Source organism: Drosophila takahashii, chromosome X (genome assembly GCF_030179915.1).
Source record: "Drosophila takahashii strain IR98-3 E-12201 chromosome X, DtakHiC1v2, whole genome shotgun sequence".
NCBI lineage: Eukaryota > Metazoa > Arthropoda > Insecta > Diptera > Drosophilidae > Drosophila > Drosophila takahashii.
The window spans coordinates 937,252-959,669 of NC_091683.1; the positions used below are offsets into that span (position 1 = coordinate 937,252).

The 22,418-nt window shown below is 39.5% G+C and overlaps 1 protein-coding gene across 8 annotated transcripts in view; it reads right to left on the reverse strand.

Annotated features, from left to right (window-relative positions):
• Positions 1-22,418, reverse strand: part of sgg (shaggy) — a 49,997-nt gene that overhangs the window by 14,753 nt on the left and 12,826 nt on the right. For 2 of the 8 annotated variants that reach the window (XM_017151037.3, XM_070219290.1), the window contains exons 1-2: positions 19,202-19,426; positions 4,139-6,003 (exon numbers count right to left, since the gene is read on the reverse strand). The exons of 4 other annotated variants lie outside the window; for them this stretch is intronic. In XM_017151037.3, coding sequence (XP_017006526.2) covers positions 4,139-5,837 — 1,699 coding nt within the window. In that variant the 5' untranslated portion in view covers positions 5,838-6,003; positions 19,202-19,426. Of the gene's footprint in view, positions 1-4,138; positions 6,004-19,201; positions 19,428-21,914; positions 22,073-22,418 lie in introns of those variants that run through there. 2 more of the 8 variants (XM_017151034.3, XM_070219292.1) reach the window with 2 other exon arrangements.

Genomic DNA, 22,418 nt, shown 5'->3' on the forward strand with positions numbered 1-22,418 from the left:
CACCACTCAGCCGCAAAAAAAGGGGGCGTGGGCGGTGGGTGGTGGGTGGTATGTGGGCAGGTGATGTGGCATGCAAAATTCTATGACGCAGTACAAAGTAAAGGGGGTGGGTGGTAAAATAAACCCACTCGGGGAGCCAAAGCCAAAGGAACCAGCAACCGCAGACGAATGGAGCAATAAAAGAAAATAGAAACCGTTGCAAAACAATCATCGGGATGGATCTACCACCCACAATCACCCACTTTTCATCCCCTATCCCTAGATATTTTTGTATAGAGTCATCGTCTCGTTTTACCATCGTGCCAAAGGCAAATTAACAAAACTCTTTTGGCTAAAATTAAACACGACCACGCCCACAACACCCCCTTTCCCTTTATAAAAGGTATAGCCTCACCAAAAACCGCAGATAATTTATATGCTCTACCATAATACCAAAGGCCCTCTGAAGTGAAATGGATTGCAAAGCGTCCCCAACTGATGGAACTTTTAAAGTAGTACAAAATCGAAATCTTTAGTATCAAAACTCTTTTGTAATACCTCCAAGCTAAACGTAACTCAAACTTTTCAAGGGTAAATGCTTAACCTTTATTTATTAGAGTGGTATTATATATAGTACACTTATATATCAGCCTTTGCTGACAATTAAAAAATATACACTATCAATGCCATTTTTGCTCTGTGCTAAACGTGTTTTTTTCTAGTTTGTATTTAATTGAAGTGATTTTATTTTAATTGGCTACGAAAGCTATCTGTCGATCACGGAGGATTTGGGGAAGAGCAAGAAGATGGGTAGAAGACGACACCACGCGGGCGGAGATCACGAGATGCCCCACAATCTGCAGCATTTGGCATTGTTATAGAGATCATTCACTATCACCTGCATGCATCATTATCATCGAGAACCCCAGAACCCCAGAACCCCCGTCTTTCTTTTTAAGCACATTGTTTTCAGGCACAACTTTTCGTTGCATACTTTTGGATGCCACCACAAAATCAGTCACTATTCTTTTCTCTCTCTGTACCACTCTTTCACTTACTTAATCGCTGAGAAGACCTCAAAGTGCCAAGAATAGAAAAGAGAAAAAAACAAACTTGCAAAGAAAATAAAATGCAAACAAATCAAAGAAGAAGAAGCCTTTTTTGCGTAAATAAATCAATACAAAGAGAGGTGCATGCATAATAAAGAGACATTCGGGACTCTTTAACTTTAGCGGATAATAATTCTCTTTTAGCAGCTGATCAAACAAGTTGTGAAGTGAATTCAAGTTGATAAAACATCAAATAAAATAAAGCAAAATAAAATAAATTGGCAATGGAAAACAACAGCTGAGCAAAGGCTACGCGAAACATTTCCATAGCTGTAAGTTACGAAAATAGTTACACTAATCACTTGCTAAATCGCTATAAACAATATATATATTGCTCTAAGTATAAATACATTTTGTTTAAAAATAGTCTTAATCTTGCATCTAATCAGATTATTAAAAACCTGTCTGTGTCTCTAGGAAAAATACCATCTACTAAGAGAGAGATGTTGAATAATTATAATGCAACAACAGGTTGTACGGATTCCTCTGATGATTCTCCTCAATAATCTATAACCAATATAAAAGGGTCCCCATAAAAAAGGGTGAGTAGCAAAAATCACCCAAAACAGATAAAATAATTCGAAAATAATTACATATTATAATGTAACAAATTTATTATTGGATAAATGATATGAAATAATGTAAAATAAGATAAACATAATCTTTATTCATATCAAAATGATACTAAAAATATAAAATTGACCAGCACATATTAATTTGATCTTTTGTCAAGTTTGTTCTGTTCATATTTTTGCCATTTAAAATTCCAAATCAATGTGCAAAAATATGTTATGTTCGAAAGCACAAACGTGAGGCAGGGCAGGGAAGAAAGGAAATGGGGTGAGAGGGCGGCGGGCAAATGCAAAACAACACAAAAACGGAAGAAAGAAGAAAAAACATCAACTGGACGACAGAGACACGCCTCCATTTGGTCACAAATTTAGTGAATATACGAATGACTATATATATTTAAACTTATACGTACCAAAAAACCAAAACCAAAACCGAAAGTACGTATATACAGTACAAAAAACACATTTCACAAGCTGCTAAATGCTAAATATATGCATGTTGTTGCTTGGGCTTTGATATTTTTGGAAAAGTTTTTTGCTCTGTCATCCGTTTTATGAGACGAGCGCGTGATTGTCGAGCGTTAACAAAAAATAACAACAACTAACAGCCGCGTTATCTCTGCTCCCGAATTCTCAATTCCTCCCAACCTCCCCTATATGAATATATATATATAAATATATACAGATGGCTATATAAAGTCAGAGCTGTAAGGAATATACCCGCGTGCTTCTTGATCTCTTTACTGCTGATCTCTGATCATGCAGGCAGCATTAGCTTTAGCTTAAGCGTTAATTTAAACCTTACACAGCGAGAAAATAAATCAAAGGTTTTTGGTAAAACATTTTTACAGATGACAACAATTACTTTCGTTATTTTAAGAGGCTTGAAAAGTTCTAGAAAACTTTAGAAATTATTTATTTTATTTTTACCGCACTAAATGGCTATAAAATTCCTCCCAGTGCACCCATATCATTAGCTAATAAGCTTTGTCGGCCCTCTTTCTTATCAGTCAGCATCTGCGAAAGCTGCAAATCACTTATACGACTTGCCGGATGGGAACTGAGGAATGAGAACTGAGACATCAACCTAAGCCGGGGATGAAGATAATGAAGATGGAGCTGAGATGACAAGCACGCTGTGACACAGTGCCTTCCATAAAGTGTATTCGTAATAAAGGGATTGTTACTTTTCGCACCGCAACGTTAACGCTTCGATAAGCTAAGCCCTCAGTCGCCAAGGGGCTAAGATTCCAAAATGATGCAACTGGCAACTAGTTAACTGGTTAACGATATTTACATTACATTCGTAATACCTAAATAAGACTATTTGCACTTTAGTTATCCAATTGTAATGGGATCTTAGAACAAAGGGATGGAAATAGTATTCAGTGATGTAATGGGTAAACCGACTTCAACAAAGCGAAAGTATCGAATGACACATGGTAGATCACGATTACGATCACAATATTTTGGGGCCACTTTCCTTTGGAGGAAATGGAATATATATTTAATCCAAAGTTTGCCCATCACAAAGTAAAAAACATCAGCTGGCGTAAATCAGTGCTGTTGCCCTGATTATGCCGTCTCTTTCTTCTGGCTCCTGGTCTCCGTCTCTTTCTCGACCCCCTCCCTAGATTTTTCTTATCAACGACAAATGCAACAACAGAGAAAAATATGGCCTGTTATAGAGGACGGACGAGAATATTCCGCTTTTCCTTATCGCCTGTCAACTGCTTTCCACAATAAAGCCAAGATCACATTTTATATGGCAATAAAAGGGAGAATAAGATCGCATACGAGTATATCCCTGAGCGTTTCCGCCTGATCACATAATATTTTCTCTGCTTATTTATCGCTGCAAAGAAAAAGCCTGACAAAGCTATCAGAAAAATGCATTCGTTCATTGACCCATCATCTTCTATATGAAAATGTAAGGGAAGTCAACTTCGAGAATTCCGAATTTTTCCGCCGGAGTAATCCCCGCACAGCGAAAACATCATTATCACTTTTCTATAAATCTCCCGAAAATTTTCCGTAACCATAATTATTATACTTATCTATGTGTGTATATGTGTGTGTACATAGAACAATCTCACCCGATACGATAAACCTCAGGAGTTTTGAGGAATTTGTGTTCCCATTCAGTCAACACTTACCTACAAATAGAAGAAAGAAAATGGGAAATATTAGAAATCACAGTTAACAAAAGTTGATAAGTTTTTATGGCTATTGAAAATGTTAAGATCTAGAAATTTCCAAATAATACGGTAGAATCTAAATTGAAATTATATTCGATTCTTAAATCTTCAAACCAGTGCTTTCAAATTTATATAAATCATATTTAATCTCTTATACTATAATTATAACAATATTTTGTGAATGGATGAAGTTGATTGTCAAAATATGCGACGCATAGTACAGAGTTGAATTGAATTTTTGTAATCGTAAGGTAGTTAGGGATTTCGAATCATATTTTACCTAGTATATTTTTGAACTTTTGCACCACTTTGGTCCAACTGACGCAGGACTGAGTTCTGGCCAATTTGGCAGTCTTAACGTTCTCGCCGCTCTCATCGCTATCCGCATCCTCGAGCTCGGGGGGTTCGGCTCCTTGCTCGATATCGATATCCTCGGTGTCCTGCGGCGCCTGAGGATGATGATCGTTCTTAGGGCGGGTGGTGGTGGTGGTTGCGTTGCTCTGGGGGATGATTCTATCGTAGTGGTTGTCGTGGCTGTGGCGGCGCATCTTGACCGCTCCACTGTCCACGAGGCTGTCCTCCTCCTCCACATCGATATTATTATGATTATGATGAGGATTGTTATGGGGATGGGGTTCCGAGTTATGTTTGCTCCTAGAGCTAGTATCACAGTGTGGTTTTTGTTTCCTATTTGTTGTATTATAATCATCTTTGGTCTCGTCAACGTCATCGTCTGGAACTCCTCCGCTGGCCGCCAGATTGGAGGCCACCGTGGTGTTGCGCTTCTTGCGCTGCTCCTCGCTCCTCCTTTCGCGCTTCATCATCTGCTTCTGCTGCTTGGCGAGCAGCTGCTTCTGCTTGCGGGCGAACTTCTCCCGCAGCTTGGGACTCCCGAACTCATCGAGATAGTACATCGTGTCCTGGAGGCCGTCCTTGCGGTTGATCAGCTTGGCATCGATGTGCGGATCCTCGCTGATCTTGAGCAGCGGGAAGTAGATGTGTCCGTCGGTGGCCAGGCTCTTGGCGTCGCGACGACGGGCCAAGGCAGCGGCCACCGTTAGTTCCGCCTGATCGGGCGGTAGTAGTCGGTTCTTGGATCTATCATCCACCTCCTTAGCCCCCTCACTATCCGCCACCTGTTGTTCGGTTGTCTTGCTCTTCAGGTTGATTATAATACCCGACTGACTGTCCGACTGGTTGTCGTTGTCGTCGTCCACATTGACACCATCGTCCTCCTCCTCTTCCTCGATTTCCTCCTCATCATCGCAGTCATCATCACAGATCTCGACCTCATCGATGCGATCCTCGACATCGAATCCCTGGGTTCCGGTGCTATTGGTGCTCTTGTACTTGATGCGGCTGCGCAGGCTGCCCACCACGGTGGATTGAGGATTGTCGACGCTACTGAGCTCCAGGGCGGAGGAGGCCCTGATCCTCTGCTGGGGATTCTGCGGATCCCGATGATCCTGGGTCTCTGAGCAATTGCTGCCCAGGCTCTCGCTGCTCTCGCCGCTCTCCTTGGAACTTATGGCATGATGGTTCGGCTTTCCCTTCAATCCCACTCCCTGATGACGATGATCTTTCGCCTTCGTGGGACCACCACCGTTCTCGATGCCGCTATCTTGACTGAGTAGCAGCTGCTGGCGCTGCTGCTGCTGCCGCCACTTGCCGCCAGGTGGCGCCTGTGGCAAGCTCAGGGAGCCACTGCTGCTGCGCGGTGGCGGCAACTGCAGTTGCTGCTGCGATGCACTGGAAACAATCACGCCACTGTCCGCCGAACCCGTCGATGTTTGCGATGAGAAGCGCTCGGTCAGCGGTATTTTAATCGGCTGGCTTATCACGACGCTGTTGTTGTTGTTGTTGTTATTATTGTTGCTAATGTTTAGTGCATTATTTAGATTATTGTTGCTGCTGGCGGGCAATAAATTGAGAGCTGGTGCAGCTCCTGCTGCCTGCGTTGTTGCCGTTGTTGTTGCCATCAGGTTTCTAATGGTCCGTTAAATACTCTAGGCGTTAGAGTATTTCTTGTAAGGTTTTTTAAAGTGTACTTTCTAGTTTGTAGTGTTTGAAATCACTCACTAAAGTTTTTTTTTATTTATTTGTTTTTTTTTCGTTGCTTGTGTTGGCGCTTCACAGTCACATTGCCTAATTTTTGTTATTCAAAAAACAAATTAGTGGTTGATTTTGATTTGGTTACACCAAGTTTTGCTGTTTTTGCTGCATTTTCAAAAACAAACTTTTCTATTTTTTCGGGTTTTCGGCTAAATTTAGCACAGCATTGCGGTTTGTTTTTTGGACACCGAATCAGAAAAAAATACAGCGAAAAACCAAACAAAAACTTTTTAAATTTAAACACACTCACACAAAATAAAAACAGAAAAAAAAATAACAGCAGTGAGAGAGATCTTTGTGATTTTCAATATTTAAGTGTCTATTTTGGTTATTTATTTCGCTTATTTCGGTTATTTCTGATATGGGCTCCCCGTTTTCTCGGCGTGCAACATGTGCGGCCGCCTTTGAGGTCGCGAATGAACTGAGAACTCGAGAAACTTGAACGAAACTGAGAAACAGAAGCACGCAGAGAGAGCCAAGCAGAAACAGAAACAGAGCGAAAACGGCAACTCAAATTCCAAATTATTATCGCTGACGCACGCACACACACGAATGAACTTGATGGGCAGCGGAACGAGTGGCAGCGGAACACTACGCAAGCACGCAGCGAAAGAAAGAGACGGGTAGAGAGAGGAATAGAAGAAAGAGAGGGTCAACGGATTCAGAGCGAGATGGAGAGCAAACTTTCATCAGTGAAATGCGCGACGTTTGGCAGTGAAACACCTGCAGAGGCGAACGAAGCGGAAACAGCGGAATGGAACACAGCTGCAATTCTGGAGAGGGAAAAGAGACGGCACTAGCCGAAAATGATAAGCTTCCGAAGACGAAGACGAAGACTCTTCTCTCCATAATGCCTCCTCAATCTTATCAACACTTTAAAATGGCTGTTTTTATCAGCCTTAAAAATACTACACTAAAAACCAAAAAAAGAACCATAATAAACCAACAACAGCGGCTTTTTTTATTTATTTATGCATGCATATGGGCGGCGGGCATTGTTTTTAGTTGCCGGGCCCATTAATTTACAACTGCACATATTTATCAAGAGTGCTAAAGTGAGGTGTTAAATCAAACAAGAGGGAGAATATAAATTAAGCAACAGCTAAGCCAGCAGCTGGAAAGATCGGCCGAAAATAAGGCACTGTAATCACAAAATCAACCGATGAAGTGGGTAATCAGTAGAATCAAGGTCCAAGGAAATAGTAGAAATAATAAATAGATAATCCTAATAAGATATTCTATGTATTAGGCTGGCATCTATGAACCTTGTGGGTACCCTAAGCTTAAGCTTAAGAAGAGACTTCTGTGAGACTATTAACGCAGCATTTAAGTTCCATTTAATAATTACCAATATGTATATCTAGTAAAATCCAACAAATTATCCTATATATACAAGTGACCATTGCAAAAATCAATAGCAAATTGATGAAAATTGGCAGGGTAGAGTAATCTGCGTGGCTAAATTGATGTTATTACTATTTACCAATTGGTATACCGTCGTCCCACCTAGACCTCAAGTAATGGAATCTAATGATTATAATGAAGCTACCAGGAGAAAGTGTTTCGAGGACAGAGGACAAAGCCGCATTACCGCAAATTAGAGGAGTGTCCGCTCAAGTCAAATTGAAATGAAATGGAACCGTTAACCAAGAAAAGTACTGCCCAAGGAACACGGTATATAGAAGGTAAACATTGGCAGACCTACAAAGCAACACTGGTCAGCAGACTGTGCGCAATAGACCAAAGACAAACCCAAACCCCATTAAAACAACACAGCACAATTATTGCATGAGTCTCCGCCTCCTTCCTCCACCGCCACCTCAAAATCCCCCCAGTACAGTACCAAACCCATTTGGTTTCAGGTTGAAAGCGGTTTCGCATACGATGACAAGTGTCGGGGAATTACGGAGGGTGCAGGGAACTGAACTACGGAGGGTGCTTAGGTCAGTTTGTTGGCTTAGTTGGTTAGGTCATGCCATGGCGTAAAAACAGAAGGAAAACGGGAAAATAATATTAAAGAAACAGAAAAACGAAACCCAGCTAGGGGATGAACTGAACTAACAAAGCAAACTAGACTGAACTACTGCCCAAGCTCTCGCTGAGCAACAGGGTGGTGCAGTTTCAACAGGGTGTTCAATGTAAAAGATCTACAGATCCTTCATCTACTCGAAATACCTTATTAGAAACACATAAACACATTATAAAAACTCTATTTTCGCTTGGGTGAAGAAGTGTACAAGGCACATTACAAATGATCGTCCTCTAAACATTTAGACAACTCACCATAAATACTTGGAACAAGGAAGGCGTTTCACAGTATTCGTTTAAACAAGTAAGTAAGCCTTTTGAATCATACTGTGTGGGTTGGGTCACCCGGGTTAGTTGGGTCCTTCCACCCCCCTCCAAAGTTTCTAAAGTTTCTTTGGTTAACCCATTCACGGCATTGACTTTCGCCCTAGCTGACATTTTACCTTGACTAAAGACCACAAGTCCCCAGTAAAAGCAACCCATTTTGTTAGCCCACTGCGTCATTTTCCTTTTTATTATCGACTTGACATTGAGCTAAGACTAGGCGCAGCAGAGCCCCAAATCCAATTCTTTAATAAATTATTACTTGCTTTCTACCTCATTGCTTATTCGACTTAATAGAAGGAAAATCCCAAAATGTATTAGGGGTAAAATACTTTCCTACAAAATTACTATTGTATCATAATCTTTGAAGTATAACTAAAAAGAACTGAAAGGTTTATATCCACTAGTTTTAAGGATAACATCTGAATAGATTGTATTGCTCTCCTAACATTCGAATTGCCATCAACTATTTAATAACATTTTCATTTGGCGCCAGGGGCCCACGTGCCGGTGGTTGTTGTTGGTTGGTTCCAGTTGCGAGTCAACTTCCATTTAAATAGCAAATGAGTTGGGGCTGGGCTTAAGTGGTGGGGTTTCCAGTGAAACAGTGAAAAGGAGAGGCGGGTCTGTGAGCCTAGCGGTGGTGTTCTTGTTTACTTGGTCTTGAACTTGCATGTCGATAATGCGCCCTGACATTTTCCGTGGTATTTCGCTGGTATTGGTATTGTTAACAGTGGTAATTGCGCCAAGACATGTTTTTTCAGGCTATTTTTACCGGCTGGGAATTATTGATTCCGATTCCTATTCCGAATGTGGGAAAATGTCAAAGCAAAACATGTTTTCCCTTTCCCACTCGTTCCGTTCCGTGCCCCTTTTTGGGGTCTAGGCTATCGAACTGAATTGAGACTATAAATAAATTTAGAGGCGGCGTTCGACATCGAAAGTGAAATGAAATAAGCAAAGAAACTGAAAAAAAAGACAGGGAGACCCAAAAATACATCGAATACATGTTCCAATTCCACTGTTCCATCACCGCCTGTTGCTTGCACTGCAGCGCCATCTGTCGGCCGCTTCGTCAATAATGCGAAAGTAAAAGTAAAATAACGAGCGCATAGAAGAGCATTAAATAGAACAAAAGAAAGGGGAGAAGAAAAGCACAAACAATGAAATATTTGCATTTCATTTGGGTACGAAGAAAAAAGAGGAAAATCATTTAATGGGGCGGTTGAAGAGGGAAAAGAGGAAGGAGCCGCAGGAAATTTGCGCATCTATTTGCCAAAGACTTGAGGATACCGAAAGTCAACAAAGAGCCAGCTAAAAGCGGGCGTTTGTGCCACGCAGGGGGTAGGAATGTGATAAAAAAAAAAAAAAAAAATGTTATCGCTATCACCGCACTTCCCTCGCCAGCTGCTAATGACCGCGTCGGCAATCAATAATTAGAGCTGACCAAGGCAATTAACCCATGACAGACTACATCACATTCACATCACACCAACGGCGTCGAGTCGATCCACATCCAAAAGGCATATGACTTCGATAACAACGCTTGCTGCACGGCGATTATAGCGATAGCAATAACGATAAACAAACTGGTTAATGGAGGAAATGGGGAGTTACGAATGGAACAAGGAAGAGATCTTAAGTTATATACAATATAATTTTTATTAGTTGGTTCTGCAAAGTCCACCGCTGTTGTTTTTCGTTGCAACTTTTGCTTGGGAAATCGATAAAAGAAAACAAGGACAAAAGGAATATTATAGTACACAAAGGCGGCACCACAGCACAAAGCCGTCGAAATGGTAAAAAGCCAGAGACAATGGGAGGCACAGGCTGTGGAAAAGCGGAGGAAAACCAAGACAAATATTACAAAGGGGAGGTAGGTGGTGATTGGGGGAAAAGGCGAGAAGGCGGGGAGGTGCCAAAGCCAACACGCGATTAGTGAATGCCCAACCCTGCTGCTAACAACCCCCACCACCCAATTACCACCCACCACCCACACCTCCTAGTCCAAACGGAAGCAAGAACAGCCAAAAACTGGTAAAAACCGAAACAACACACTCGCTTAACCGTTCAAACTGCGTTTTCAAAAATGCGATAAACTCATTGTAAATATCCTATAATATATATAATATATTTTCAGAAATCTAAATAAATATGTATAAATTAAAACAATCAATATTCGTTGATTAGCTATCATTCATGTATGCGTTTGCTCGTATCATTAGAGCGGCAATTATATGATAATTATTTAACCCACTTATATGACAGAACAACAACATCGTAATATGTAGGAAACAAAGGAACTTTGAGAATATACAATATACAGATGCAAGTTCGAGACTTAATCTTTTCAAATGAAATCTATAAACAATTGATTAAGTTAAAGTTAGCTGCTAAACCTATAAATCAATACTAGCAATACTGGATTGCGGCAATCGAAGGCCAAAACAAGAGCTATAAAATAATTAGCACTAGAGATTTTCCTTTTTGTCCCATTTACATAGATCCTATTTCAAGTAACTATTATTCAAAAGACCATAACTTGGATATTATGAATTGGAAATTCCACAAACTCTATAAACTTATCACCAATTAAGTTACAAGGCAATTCATTCAAAATCCCACTCACCAAAGATTCACTTTCAGCCTTTTCAGCCAATCACTCACTTCACTAACGAAAAACCAATGGATGAGTGGGCTGAATGTCAAAATTGTCGCTAAAACCCAACCACTAATTGTGGAGTGGCCTTGCTCCCAGTGGGAAGTGGGTGGTGGGCGGAAGTGGGAGGGACTCTCGACTACTGCCAAAAGCAAAACCTCAACCACACGTGCACAACGCAATTCATGCCCCAATCTTATCAGCAAATAAAAATAAAAAAGCAACAACAACGGGAGTTCAAGCAAATTGCCTAATTAATCAAAAATAATATAAAACGCTTAGCCAAAAGTGAACTTTGGTCATTTGTATGTGTGTGTTAAGTACTTTTCCCTGTTTATGGGGAACTGGTAACTGGGAACTGAAAACGGAGGACAAAGTGAAATGGAACTAGAGGTTATACTAAAGCACCTCGGATCATGTATCGCCTATCTATATGGCCCCGTCATATTTAAGTATATATATTTATATGTAGCAGAGATTAACTTACGTTGATAAGCTGCAATCCGCTCTAAAAACCTCACTCCATATACCATACACACTTATATTTCAAATTCCAAAAAACCAAACCCCCTCGAAAACAACCCCCTCTTCATGTTGCCAAGTCCTTTGTTTCCATTCTTAACTGCACTTGATTATCATAATTACACGACAAACAACAACAACAACAATGTTGTATTGCTCAATGTAAGCAAATAAACAAGGCGAAGAAGAAGAAGAAGCATTTTCTTTACAGTGATAAGAATTACAAAATATTTTTGTTTATTTTTTCTAGTCGGAATTTATGGGAAAGTCACGACTGGCATTGTAAAAATAAACAGAACACAATTTGCATATAAACAACAACAATAACAGAGTGATTCAGCTTATGTGAATGAAGACAGTTTTGTGATTGTTTTTAACCAAATATTGCAAAAAACTTCCAATTAATTAGTAATTACTAATTTTTCTTGTGATACAGAATTCTGTTATCATAATCCTTAACTTCCAAGGAAATACATATAAATCCTGATCGAAAAACCCCATTCTATTTTAAGCGGCCTCAATGGGTTAAAACCACCTGAATTCGCATTAGTCACTACATTTTTAAATCCATTCAAAAAAAAAAAAAAAAAAAGACAAATTAAAAGAGCGCTGACTAAACGCGGAGTTCCAAGTACTTGGGTTGTCCCCCAAAAACAAAAATCAAAATCGAGGTAAGAAAACTGAGAAGCAAAACAAAACGGAAAAAAAAAGAAATAAAGTAAGACAGGGAACTCCCTTCAACCCGGGTTTTTTTCAAAGCCCCCTATCATAAAAAACTATGCAAAAAGGAAACAAATTATAAAAAAAAAATGTATGTACAAAGTAAAACACAAAAGACCCAATGCTAAAGTTTAACGCAAACCATCAATGAATTGCATCAGCCAATTTAATAAGCGATCGTTAGAGAAAATAACTCACAAATTTAAGTTTTTGTTTCAAATTTTGATTTGCCCCGATTTTCCCACACAAAATACGGGGGAAAAAAATGATCAAAGAAAAGAGGTCGCACGTAAACTTTACCAAATTTGTGGTTTATTTATAGACAACAACCTTTCCTCCTTTTTGTTTTTATTTTCTGGCCCACCCCCTCCCCCTTTCTCTTTCCCTCCCCCTCTCACATTAAATAAGTGAGCCATGTGTCATCAGCACAAAAACAACAACACACAGAAATCACAAAATATAAAACAAAAATCGAAGCATTAATGAGGAGAGAAAAAAGCCGACAAATGCTCTCTCAGGCAAAGGCAGCTCTCCCTCTCACGCATAGCAGCCCCATCTCACTCCCACAGTCTCGCCCCCTCTCGCTCCCACTCGCACTCCCATTCAGATTCAGATTCAGCCCCACAATGACGCAATGCGTGGCAGCATTTACGTCAGGCGAATGCTGAAGTTTCTGCTTCTTTCTTGCTCTTTTTTTTCTTTCTCTCTGTGCCTCCTTTGTGTTGTTCTTGTTTCAGTTTCATTGTGCTTCCCCCGCTTTGTTGTTTAAAATCGAAAGCAGAGAGGAGACCATTACAAAGGTCAGTATACCCCATACCCCTCATAAGGTGGAGAGGTAGAGGAGTTCGTATAGAAACACCAACTTAAAGTTTCTAGAAGCTGAACTTAATCCAAATAAATGTACTTGTATGTTCTGGGTCTATAAAACCTAAAAGCCAGTTTAAAGAAACCAGGATTCTTTATATCTTCTGTAATTGTAATTCTAATTCTAATACAATAATTGTTATAAAGGATACAAAGATCTTTGTAAATGGTTCTGTTACTGTATTATAATCTATATATTTCAATCAATCTATATTTTAGACCCACTTTTCATTAAATCTTGTATTCAACATTAAGATTTTCAATTACTCAACAGTTGTTCTACTTATCGCCAACTTTAACCCCTCAACTTTAATCCAAGGCACTCCTCCCTTTGTTTACCCAATCTATGCTCTGCCGAGTCACGAACCACATAAACACTTTGGTATCTGGCCCAGACACTCGATGACACCAGACGGCAGACGACCAGACCAACAAGCACTATATGTTTGCGATAAGATTTCCCTTGCCTTTTCCTTCCCCCAGACAATCCGAATCCGCATACGCATTAAAAAGCAAGACCCACTTTTCGCCCAAGTGCTAGTGCACTGAACGATACGATCCTAATAATCCCAATCCCAATCACAGTCCCACGTTGGGTAAGATTCTCGATTCTCTATTCCCGTTAGGACCAGACGCCACCGGTAAGTAAATTCGGATGGAATTTACTGCGAGTTACAATATCACATATATCAAATAGACATTCGGGGGCGTTTGGGGAAGCACGTGATAAGCGGATTATTGATGGAACCCCGCTAAGTGGTAGTCCCAATATATCGTATCGTATATTTACCGTGGGCAAATGGCAAGGCGGAAAATGAAATTCGGCGCATAAATAAGAGGGTGCTAATTGCAGATCAAGCACTGGAAAAGTTGTGTGTCTTTCTTTTTCAATCAATAATTGGGAGTCGGACAAAAGAGTTCGTTCGGTTCACCTCGAAACCATTAAATTTCCATCCGATAATCCAACAATTCATCCAGTACTTCCCTTTGCGCCGTCTCTTTCCCTCTTTCTGGGGGGACTGCTAATTAAATTTGCACGCAAACAAGCTGAAAAGGGACGGCGCTACGAGTGCTAGAGATGTGCTAATTGTGCACGCTAATTGCGCCAAAAGATTCGCAACGAAACGCAGAAAATACAAACATGTCTGTTCATGTCTGTGTGAATCTGTATCTGAAGAAGAGGAACGTTTCGTGTTCCGTTTCACATTGTTGTGCAGCAGACTGGAAAGTTTCGGCGAGCGGCGAAAACTCTCGGTGTAATCGGTGGAAGAGGGGGAGGGAAGGTTGGGGGGGAGTTGCGACTTAGTTGGTCATGCGATAATTTCGTTAGATGCCACGCGCCGCTGATTAAACGTCTTTTGCTCCCCTTTTCCCATTCCCATTCTCTCTTTATTTTATCTCCGCACAAATTTGCATTAAAAATAGCCAAACGGTATGTGATAAATATTTGGTGTCTATTTTTGGACTCGAAACGATTCCGATTATTGACCAATTGATTGACGCCTGGCAAGTGCTAAGTGGAAGCAAAAAAGGAATGAAATGGAATGGAACACTGGTGGTCAAGGCTAAGTTACCGATAAATTGAAACAATGGAATGAAACACTCATATCAAAGTAGAACAATCCTTTCAAAATTCCTTTTTTTTTTAACAGTGGAATGGAACGCAGCCAAGGCCAGAGACGATCGTTCACCTGAAACAGCAGAATGAAACGAAAAACAAACGCAAAAGATCAATCAATCAAGGCAACTTTAACAGTTGGTAACTTTCTAAACGATATGTTGTTTGCTTTTTCCGCGCGGCCTTCTGCCAGCGGTCGATAATCGGCCTTGTCATTTGAGGGGGTGGATGAGGGAAGGGGCGGGAACAACGGGATAGGGGCAGGTGGGCGGCCACACAACTGGTTTCAATGTGCCTTACTGCGCTGGCCTCGCACACCAAAAAATCCAGCAACAAAAGAACCGCAAATGGCCAAAGCTAAAGCCGAATCGAAATCCAAGTCTCGTTTTTAGTTTCGCGTGCTTGTAAGCCGCAAAGGTTAAAAGAGCATTTGAGGCTATATATACTATATGTAAGTAGTACACCGATTAACTGAACATAAACCATAGAAATACGCGATACTCTCCATTCACCTGCACAAATAAATATAAAGGAGCAACAAAACACACAAAGGCCAATGCTTTTCCGCCATTTCCACATTCTCGCATAAATTAAATGCATTTTCTCGTGTTGCGCTATGAATTTCCGCAAAATCGATTGGCGATTCATCGGGGCAACAACCCCCTGGCACCAGCACCCCTTAATTGACAACATTTCCATGTAGAACTCAATTAACAGATTAGTTTCAACTTGTCAATTGCTGTCGATCAATACCATCGAAATCAAAACCAAAACCTGACGACAGTTGTTGATCAATCAACGAGTAAGTATCAGCAAATTCATTTCCGTCAAGTAGGTCCTAAAAGACTCTTTCTTTATATTCAAATAGAAATAGATCGAGTAAATCGTATTGTTCCTAAGTTGGGAACATGTGGAATGAAACTTTTATACCGAGATATCAAGGGACCTCATCAAAACCATTAAAAACCACCTTAAAAGCTCCACTGCGTTGCAGCTATTAATACAATTTTAGTGCCCACACATTCCCCAATAGATTTGTATGCCCCACACACCACACACAATCCTAACAATCCAATCAACGGACAACAGTCGTTTAATAGAATTGTATGCAATAAAAACTAAGTTGATTAATTGAGGCGAAAAGGCAATTCTGCGGCAGGAACAAACGGAATGGAACAGCGCGTGCTGCTAAAGCGTTGTCACACTTTTATAACCCAAGACGAAGACGACGTCGTGTGGCTTCTTGGCCAGCTTTTTGTATCCAACCCGAGTTGTTTACTCAAATATCGTTATTTTTATTCGACTTCGACTGCCGCCTTTTCATGTTCCTTTCCCTTGCGTTATAAAGCCGATTCGATTCAATTCGATTCGATTCCGTACCATCCCCTTTTGCTTTGTCATTATTATTGTACGTATTATTTTATTGCAAATTGAAGTTAAAATGTTAATTGAACGATAACAAGAATGCGACAACGTCAGCAGGTTCTTTGTGCCGCTGTATGTGCCTTTTTGAATCGAAATTAATCTCAAATTTATAAAATAGCATATTCCAAATAACCAAGTAAGTATTTTGACCGGAAGTGGATTATAAAACGCACTGTATTCGCATTTGTCATTTGGTATGTGGAGTTGCACTGGTTTGTGCCGTTGGCCGTATTCCGTATTATGTTTTTATTTTTGGTATTTACATTCGGAACGACATTTCTGGATTCCAGAAATGCCAATACCCCAAAAATGGGCGTGAGAAATCGCCAGGGGGCAATATAATTTCGATTTTGGTTGGTTTTTTTAACGCGTCATTATTAACGTCACAATGCCATAAATCCATTAAAAAAAAACATCAGAATCATGACTTGAAAATATTATTTATAAGGTGGATCATCGTGGAACGCGTGGCTCCAGAAAAACAAAAGTCAGCCGACTACGCAGCAAGTACGGAAAATCAAAGATAATGAGCGGCAACAACTGCATTTAACGAGATCGATTCGGTTTTAATGAGTCGAGAGGAGAGTACAGAAAAGGAGATCAGAAGTACAGGATTCTGGTGATTCTAGAGGGGTTCCTCTTTTAAATAAATATAACAAAAAATCTGTTAGGATACAGCTTCATCTTATTGCACATATCGTTGATATATGTACTTTATATAATCCAAATTATTTTGGTATACTTTAAGACCTGTTTATTTATGGTTTTCCGTTCGGGATACTACCATTATAATTGTTGCTTTTGGCGGCACGTCATGCAGTTTTGGCCCCCAAAAAAAGTCTGACGAAAGCAAAGCTCCCCATTCAGAAGCTTTTCGAGTGAAAAGCTCCGTGGTAATTCTCCTTCTTTGATTATTCATTCGCATTCGCCTGCCTTGAACCATTGACACATTTAAGGCGTGGGTGGGGAAAGAGCACAAAGAGAAAGAGCACAGAGAGAGCGGAGAAAGAGATGTGGAGAAAGGCGGGCTTAAGAGAGAGAAAAGTGATCGGATCGTCACACAAAAGATACAAATCTTCACAAATAAAGATACAAAAATGCAAAAGTATGAAAAATAACAGATGAGAGAAAAAGGCAATGGGCGAATTACCAGAAAAATCAACAAACAAAAAACGCCAAGCGAAACAAACGAAGAAAATTAGCAAATACTAAAACACGAGTGTGTGTGTGTGTGCAAATATTTCTTCGTCTGTGCTATTTTTATAAAAATAAAAAATGTTAAAGAAAAAGAGAAAAAAAACTAAAACGAAAGAGTGGGCAAAAACAACAACTACACATGAAGTAACTTCGACTCCGACTTTTTGCCTTTGGGGGGCAAAGAAGAAGAACGAGTGGAAGAAGGAGGAAGAGGAGGAGGTGAAGAAGGAGAGGCGGAGGAGCAGCCGGCACAGTTCATGCGAATTTTTTTTGGGAATTTTCCACTCGCAAAGCGACAGCAGCAACAACATGAATAATTCACTTTTGGCCCAACTCAACATCAACACCAGCGGTCACACTAATAGGCACTGCTGAGAGTGGAACATGTATACTAGAAAACTTGAGCCTTTGGTCACACTACGCTGACAACGTAAGAAGCGACCACACTTGATAGCTATAAAAGACTCACTTAACTCTATAATTTAATATTTAATGCGTACTCTTTATAATCAGGCATTTGTACTTTTAATTACAAAGCAAAATATTCTACTTTGGCCACATTATGCTGAGCAAACTTAGGAAATACCAATGAAAACCTTAATAATGTTGCATGATTTATATATTTGATTTTGATTTTGATTTATATAAGATACAGAGCAATGTTACCTATAAGATCGTTAGCTCTTTGAAGCTATTATTTTGATCGTGGTTGTTTTCTTTGCAACCAAACGCATATTTCAACATTGTCGCCAATAAGGAATTGCATGCACGTACTGCATCGAACTCTGAGACAGCGTAGCCCCCGTCCGCTCCTCAAGCTTTTACTACTCATTGAAGAACTTTTGCCCATAAAAGCAAATGTTGATTAGTGGAATGAGAGATGGAGTTCGCAGTTGCGGGGGGCATTGGGGAAGAGAGAGCCACCACACCAATTATTGCAGAGACGCAGCAGCCGCAGTAACTACACAAAAAACAATTCAGGTCTCTTCTTGTGGTGAATGATATGATATGGGGTAAATATGATATTACTATGAAATGCCTAATAATCATTAAGCAAATTGAAAAATAAGTGACATCGAATCTTTTAATTTATGAATCATGTTTACCATTTCAATTAAATGAAATCTTACGCAAATTATTTTGGTGGATGAATCATTAACAAAATATGTTTAGTCTTGATCGGAGAACTACGCATGACTGTTTATAAAGTTTTGAGAAATAAAAACGAGACCATAAACCAAAAACTTTTATTGTTTAACATACAAATCGTATATTATGAGATATCTAAGAGGACTCGACATTTTCTTTAAGTGAACTCTCAAACAGTAACAACAACGATACAGTAAAACAGGTTTGAAGACGACGCCGCTTCGATTTGCCACTTGTTGTGGGCCTTGCAAGGGAAAGAGAGGGGGCGAGGGAGACGGCTAGCTAGTGAGCGAGATGGAGAGATTGCAAAAACTTTTCCATTGATGAATTTTAAGATACTTCTTCTTCTTCTTCAATTTGTTAGTGGAGATGCACTAAAAACTTGACTATATGTACAATATGTGCGCAATGACAAGTGTTTTACAAAAGAGCACATAAAAAATAGGGTATTTTTGAAAGCTTTCTAGAACATTCTCCCACTAAAAATATCTCCCCAAAATAAAAATAACAATCGTAAGATATAGGCAAATGTGTGAGTGTGTTTGTTGGGTGAAGATGGACAGTATATTTCACAACGCCGTGAAATAAACTCCAATTTTTGGCCTTTTCAAGCTCTATTTTTTCGTAATTTTCTAATGGTGTCAGACAGCAAAAACAACAATGGGGCAACTAATTAGATTTCAATGCATATTGAATTCGATTTTTTTCTTTTTGGGACACATTACACTGCACACACTGTTGACACAAAAAATAAAGAAGTAATCAGGCGCGTCACGAATTTGTTTCACTTTTGTTTCGCCGTTGTTATTTACATTTATTTCGATTCGTTTCTTTTTAGTCGCTGATAAAAGTACAAATACAACAAGTGAATAGAGTCGCGGATGGCGGAATGGGTGAATGGAACGCGGCGGAACGAGAGGAGAGTACGACGCGCCTGCTCGATGGATTCAACGCGAGTGAGCGAGTCGAAGCATCGGCATCTACACCACATTCACATCCAACACTCACATCCACCGGCAGCGACGCCGGCAGCGCAGCGGCTGCTACGCCGACAGGCACAGCAGCGGCCACGACGAGAGGACAAATCGTTTATATAACAATTCGTATTTGAACAATATCCATCGTAGATAAACTTCATCTGGTATTTGGGTTACAATTTTTAACTTCATTATTTTATTTTGAACTAACTTTTTAAACTATATATATTTATAAATATTTTTGTTTATTTAAAACGAAATATTTAAGAATAATATATCAATTTTATTATAAGAGTTTATGAAACACTTCTAAGTTATTGACCGCAGCTGTATTGGAGCATTGAACGCTGCACAATGGGCCAGAAACTTTATTTTGAGGCCAGTTTTGAAAAAAAGTGTCTAACTCATAAATTTATTAACGTCGATCAATCAATTTAATGACTATAATACGTGAAGTACAAATAACATGAAAACATAACAGAATGGCAAATAACAACTTTTTATAACCAATAATGGTCAAAGTCAAGTTGATAAAAATCCAGTATTTTTTTTTCAGAGTGAATGAAGTTATTATTGACTCAAATTGACATGACCTGGCCCATTGTACGTTGTTAAGAACTGAAGAATTGATCATTGCGCGGAAAGAGAGCGGAAAAAGTCGCGGAGAGTGAACTGGAGTAAAGTGCTGTGGGGGAGGGAGAGAAATGGGGATGGAGAAAGAGAGGGGGAGGAAGAAAGAGCGCGCGCGCGAAAGAATTTCTATTCAACGGAAAGCTCATTTGCATGCGCTGCGTGGTGCGTGAGTGTGCCAGCTGCACGTGTGTGGGTACTCGCATTTATTAGTGTGCTGCACTTATGCAAAAATTAGGTAACCGATAAACAGATAAAGAGCGGAAAGAGAGTGCGCGTGTGCCAATGATTCAGCTAAACAAAAAAAAACAAAGAGAAGAAAAAAGAGAAAGACTGAATAACACATAAGTGGGAGGTGGGTGGTGAGACCATATGCAAGCAGCGTTAATGCCGAATGCCCCCAAAAATGCAGACAATTAGTATAAAGGTACCGTTTGATTAACGGGTGCCGCCCAAAAGTATGCAAGGCCCAAGGCTACAGCCTTCAATAGCAGCAGTAAAGAGGATTAGGGCTAAAAAAAACTTTTTTTTCTCCGCTATGTGTATAAATATTTAAGTTTTGATTCACATCTTAAAGCCTGTATATTGAATTTTGAAAGATTTTTTAAGCGTATTTTTCACATACTTTCCATAGATTTCAAAAGGTATCATTAACGTTACCGAAGCCCTTACTTATGCAGAATTATCGGAATTATCAGTTAACTCGTTTATCGATAGGAAACTCGTGTTTTCAAAATTGAAATATATGTTGTCTCGTTAGTCTCTTTCATGAAAAATAGCAGTCAAAACTTTTTCGCTAATTTTAGTATAACTCATACATTACACAGTGCAACATGAAAAATGTAACCGCAATTCTGATTTCATGGGCGGAAAGAACTCATCGAAATAAGCTAAAACCCATTTGGGTTTCTCTGGCTTAGCTCGCGTTTACCTTTTATAGCGAGTTAAAGTTTTACATACAAAATTTATTTTTAACCGCCATATCTTCTGAACCGATTAAAATTTTACTATCAAGTCTTCAGTGATTATGTAGCTATGAACCCAAGGAACTAAATTGACAAATGACTCTTGCGCACTTAGCACCTAGTGCACCTAGCGCGTTAAAAAACAAATTTGCCTAATTTTTCGATTTTTAACGCGCTAGGTGTACGTCTTCGCAAGAGTCATTTGTCAATTTAGTTCCTTGGGTTCATAGCTATATAATCACTGAAGACTTGATAGTAAAATTTTAATCGGTTCACAAGATATGGCCGTTACAAATAAATTTTGTATGTAAAACTTTAACTCGCTATAATAGGTAAACGCGAGCTAAGCCAGAGAAACCCAAATGGGTTTTAGCTTATTTCGATGAGTTCTTTCCGCCAATGAAATCAGAATTGCGGTTACATTTTATAACCCTAAAAATGTTGCACAGTGTTATTAACGTCGATCAACCAACGTCGAGTTTAAGGAAGAACAAATAACATGAATACATAACAGAATGGAGATTATCAACTTTTTATAACTACAGTAAAGCATTACTATTAATCCTTTTTTTCAATTTTTTGTCTAACATTAGCTAAAGCTAATGGTAAGTAACCAAACTTAACCAAACATATCATATGATCACTTTTAGCACTTGGAATTACCATACAGATTTAATAATAGACTGCAGACTGACTATTGCTTACCCGTTTATAGCTTAGTAAAATTATAGTCAACTTACCTGAAAATAAAAGAGAAAATTAAATTACAAATATTGCAGATATAAGAGAACTTGTTATGCTTTCTTTTCACTTAATAGAGTAGCGATTACTTTGGTGGGTGGGGGTTTTCAAAGGGGGACACTAACTATTCACTGACTGGACAAACTGGCGGTCCAGATGCTTATCCGTCGGCTGTTTCGCGGGGCCCTCGGGGGCGGGTCCCTTGAGTTTTACATCGCGGGTGGTGCTCTGTTTGGCTGCCTTCTTCTGGGTCGATATGTTTACTGTTTCCCGCGACTCGTCTTCAATTCAAAACTATCGAGAGGGTCTTTTATTCCGAAATTGCGAGCTGCCTCTTTTGATTATTTCATGAAAACCGCGCTTCGTTCTTTGCTAATAGGTTAAGAGGTGGTGTTGTTTATTGTTCAAGTTGAAGTTGGAATATTTAACGAAAGATTTGGAACAGAATTTTGACATTAAAAGCAGAGAGTGAAGTTGGCTTCTTCTTTTTGCTAACAAATCTGTATATCGGAGCTCTAGATTTTAAGTTTTTACCCAATTATAGATTTCACTATTATATTGATACAATTTCAACTTGTAAGTATTAGTTATTTTTAAATATATTTAATAGAAACCTCAATACCCCAACC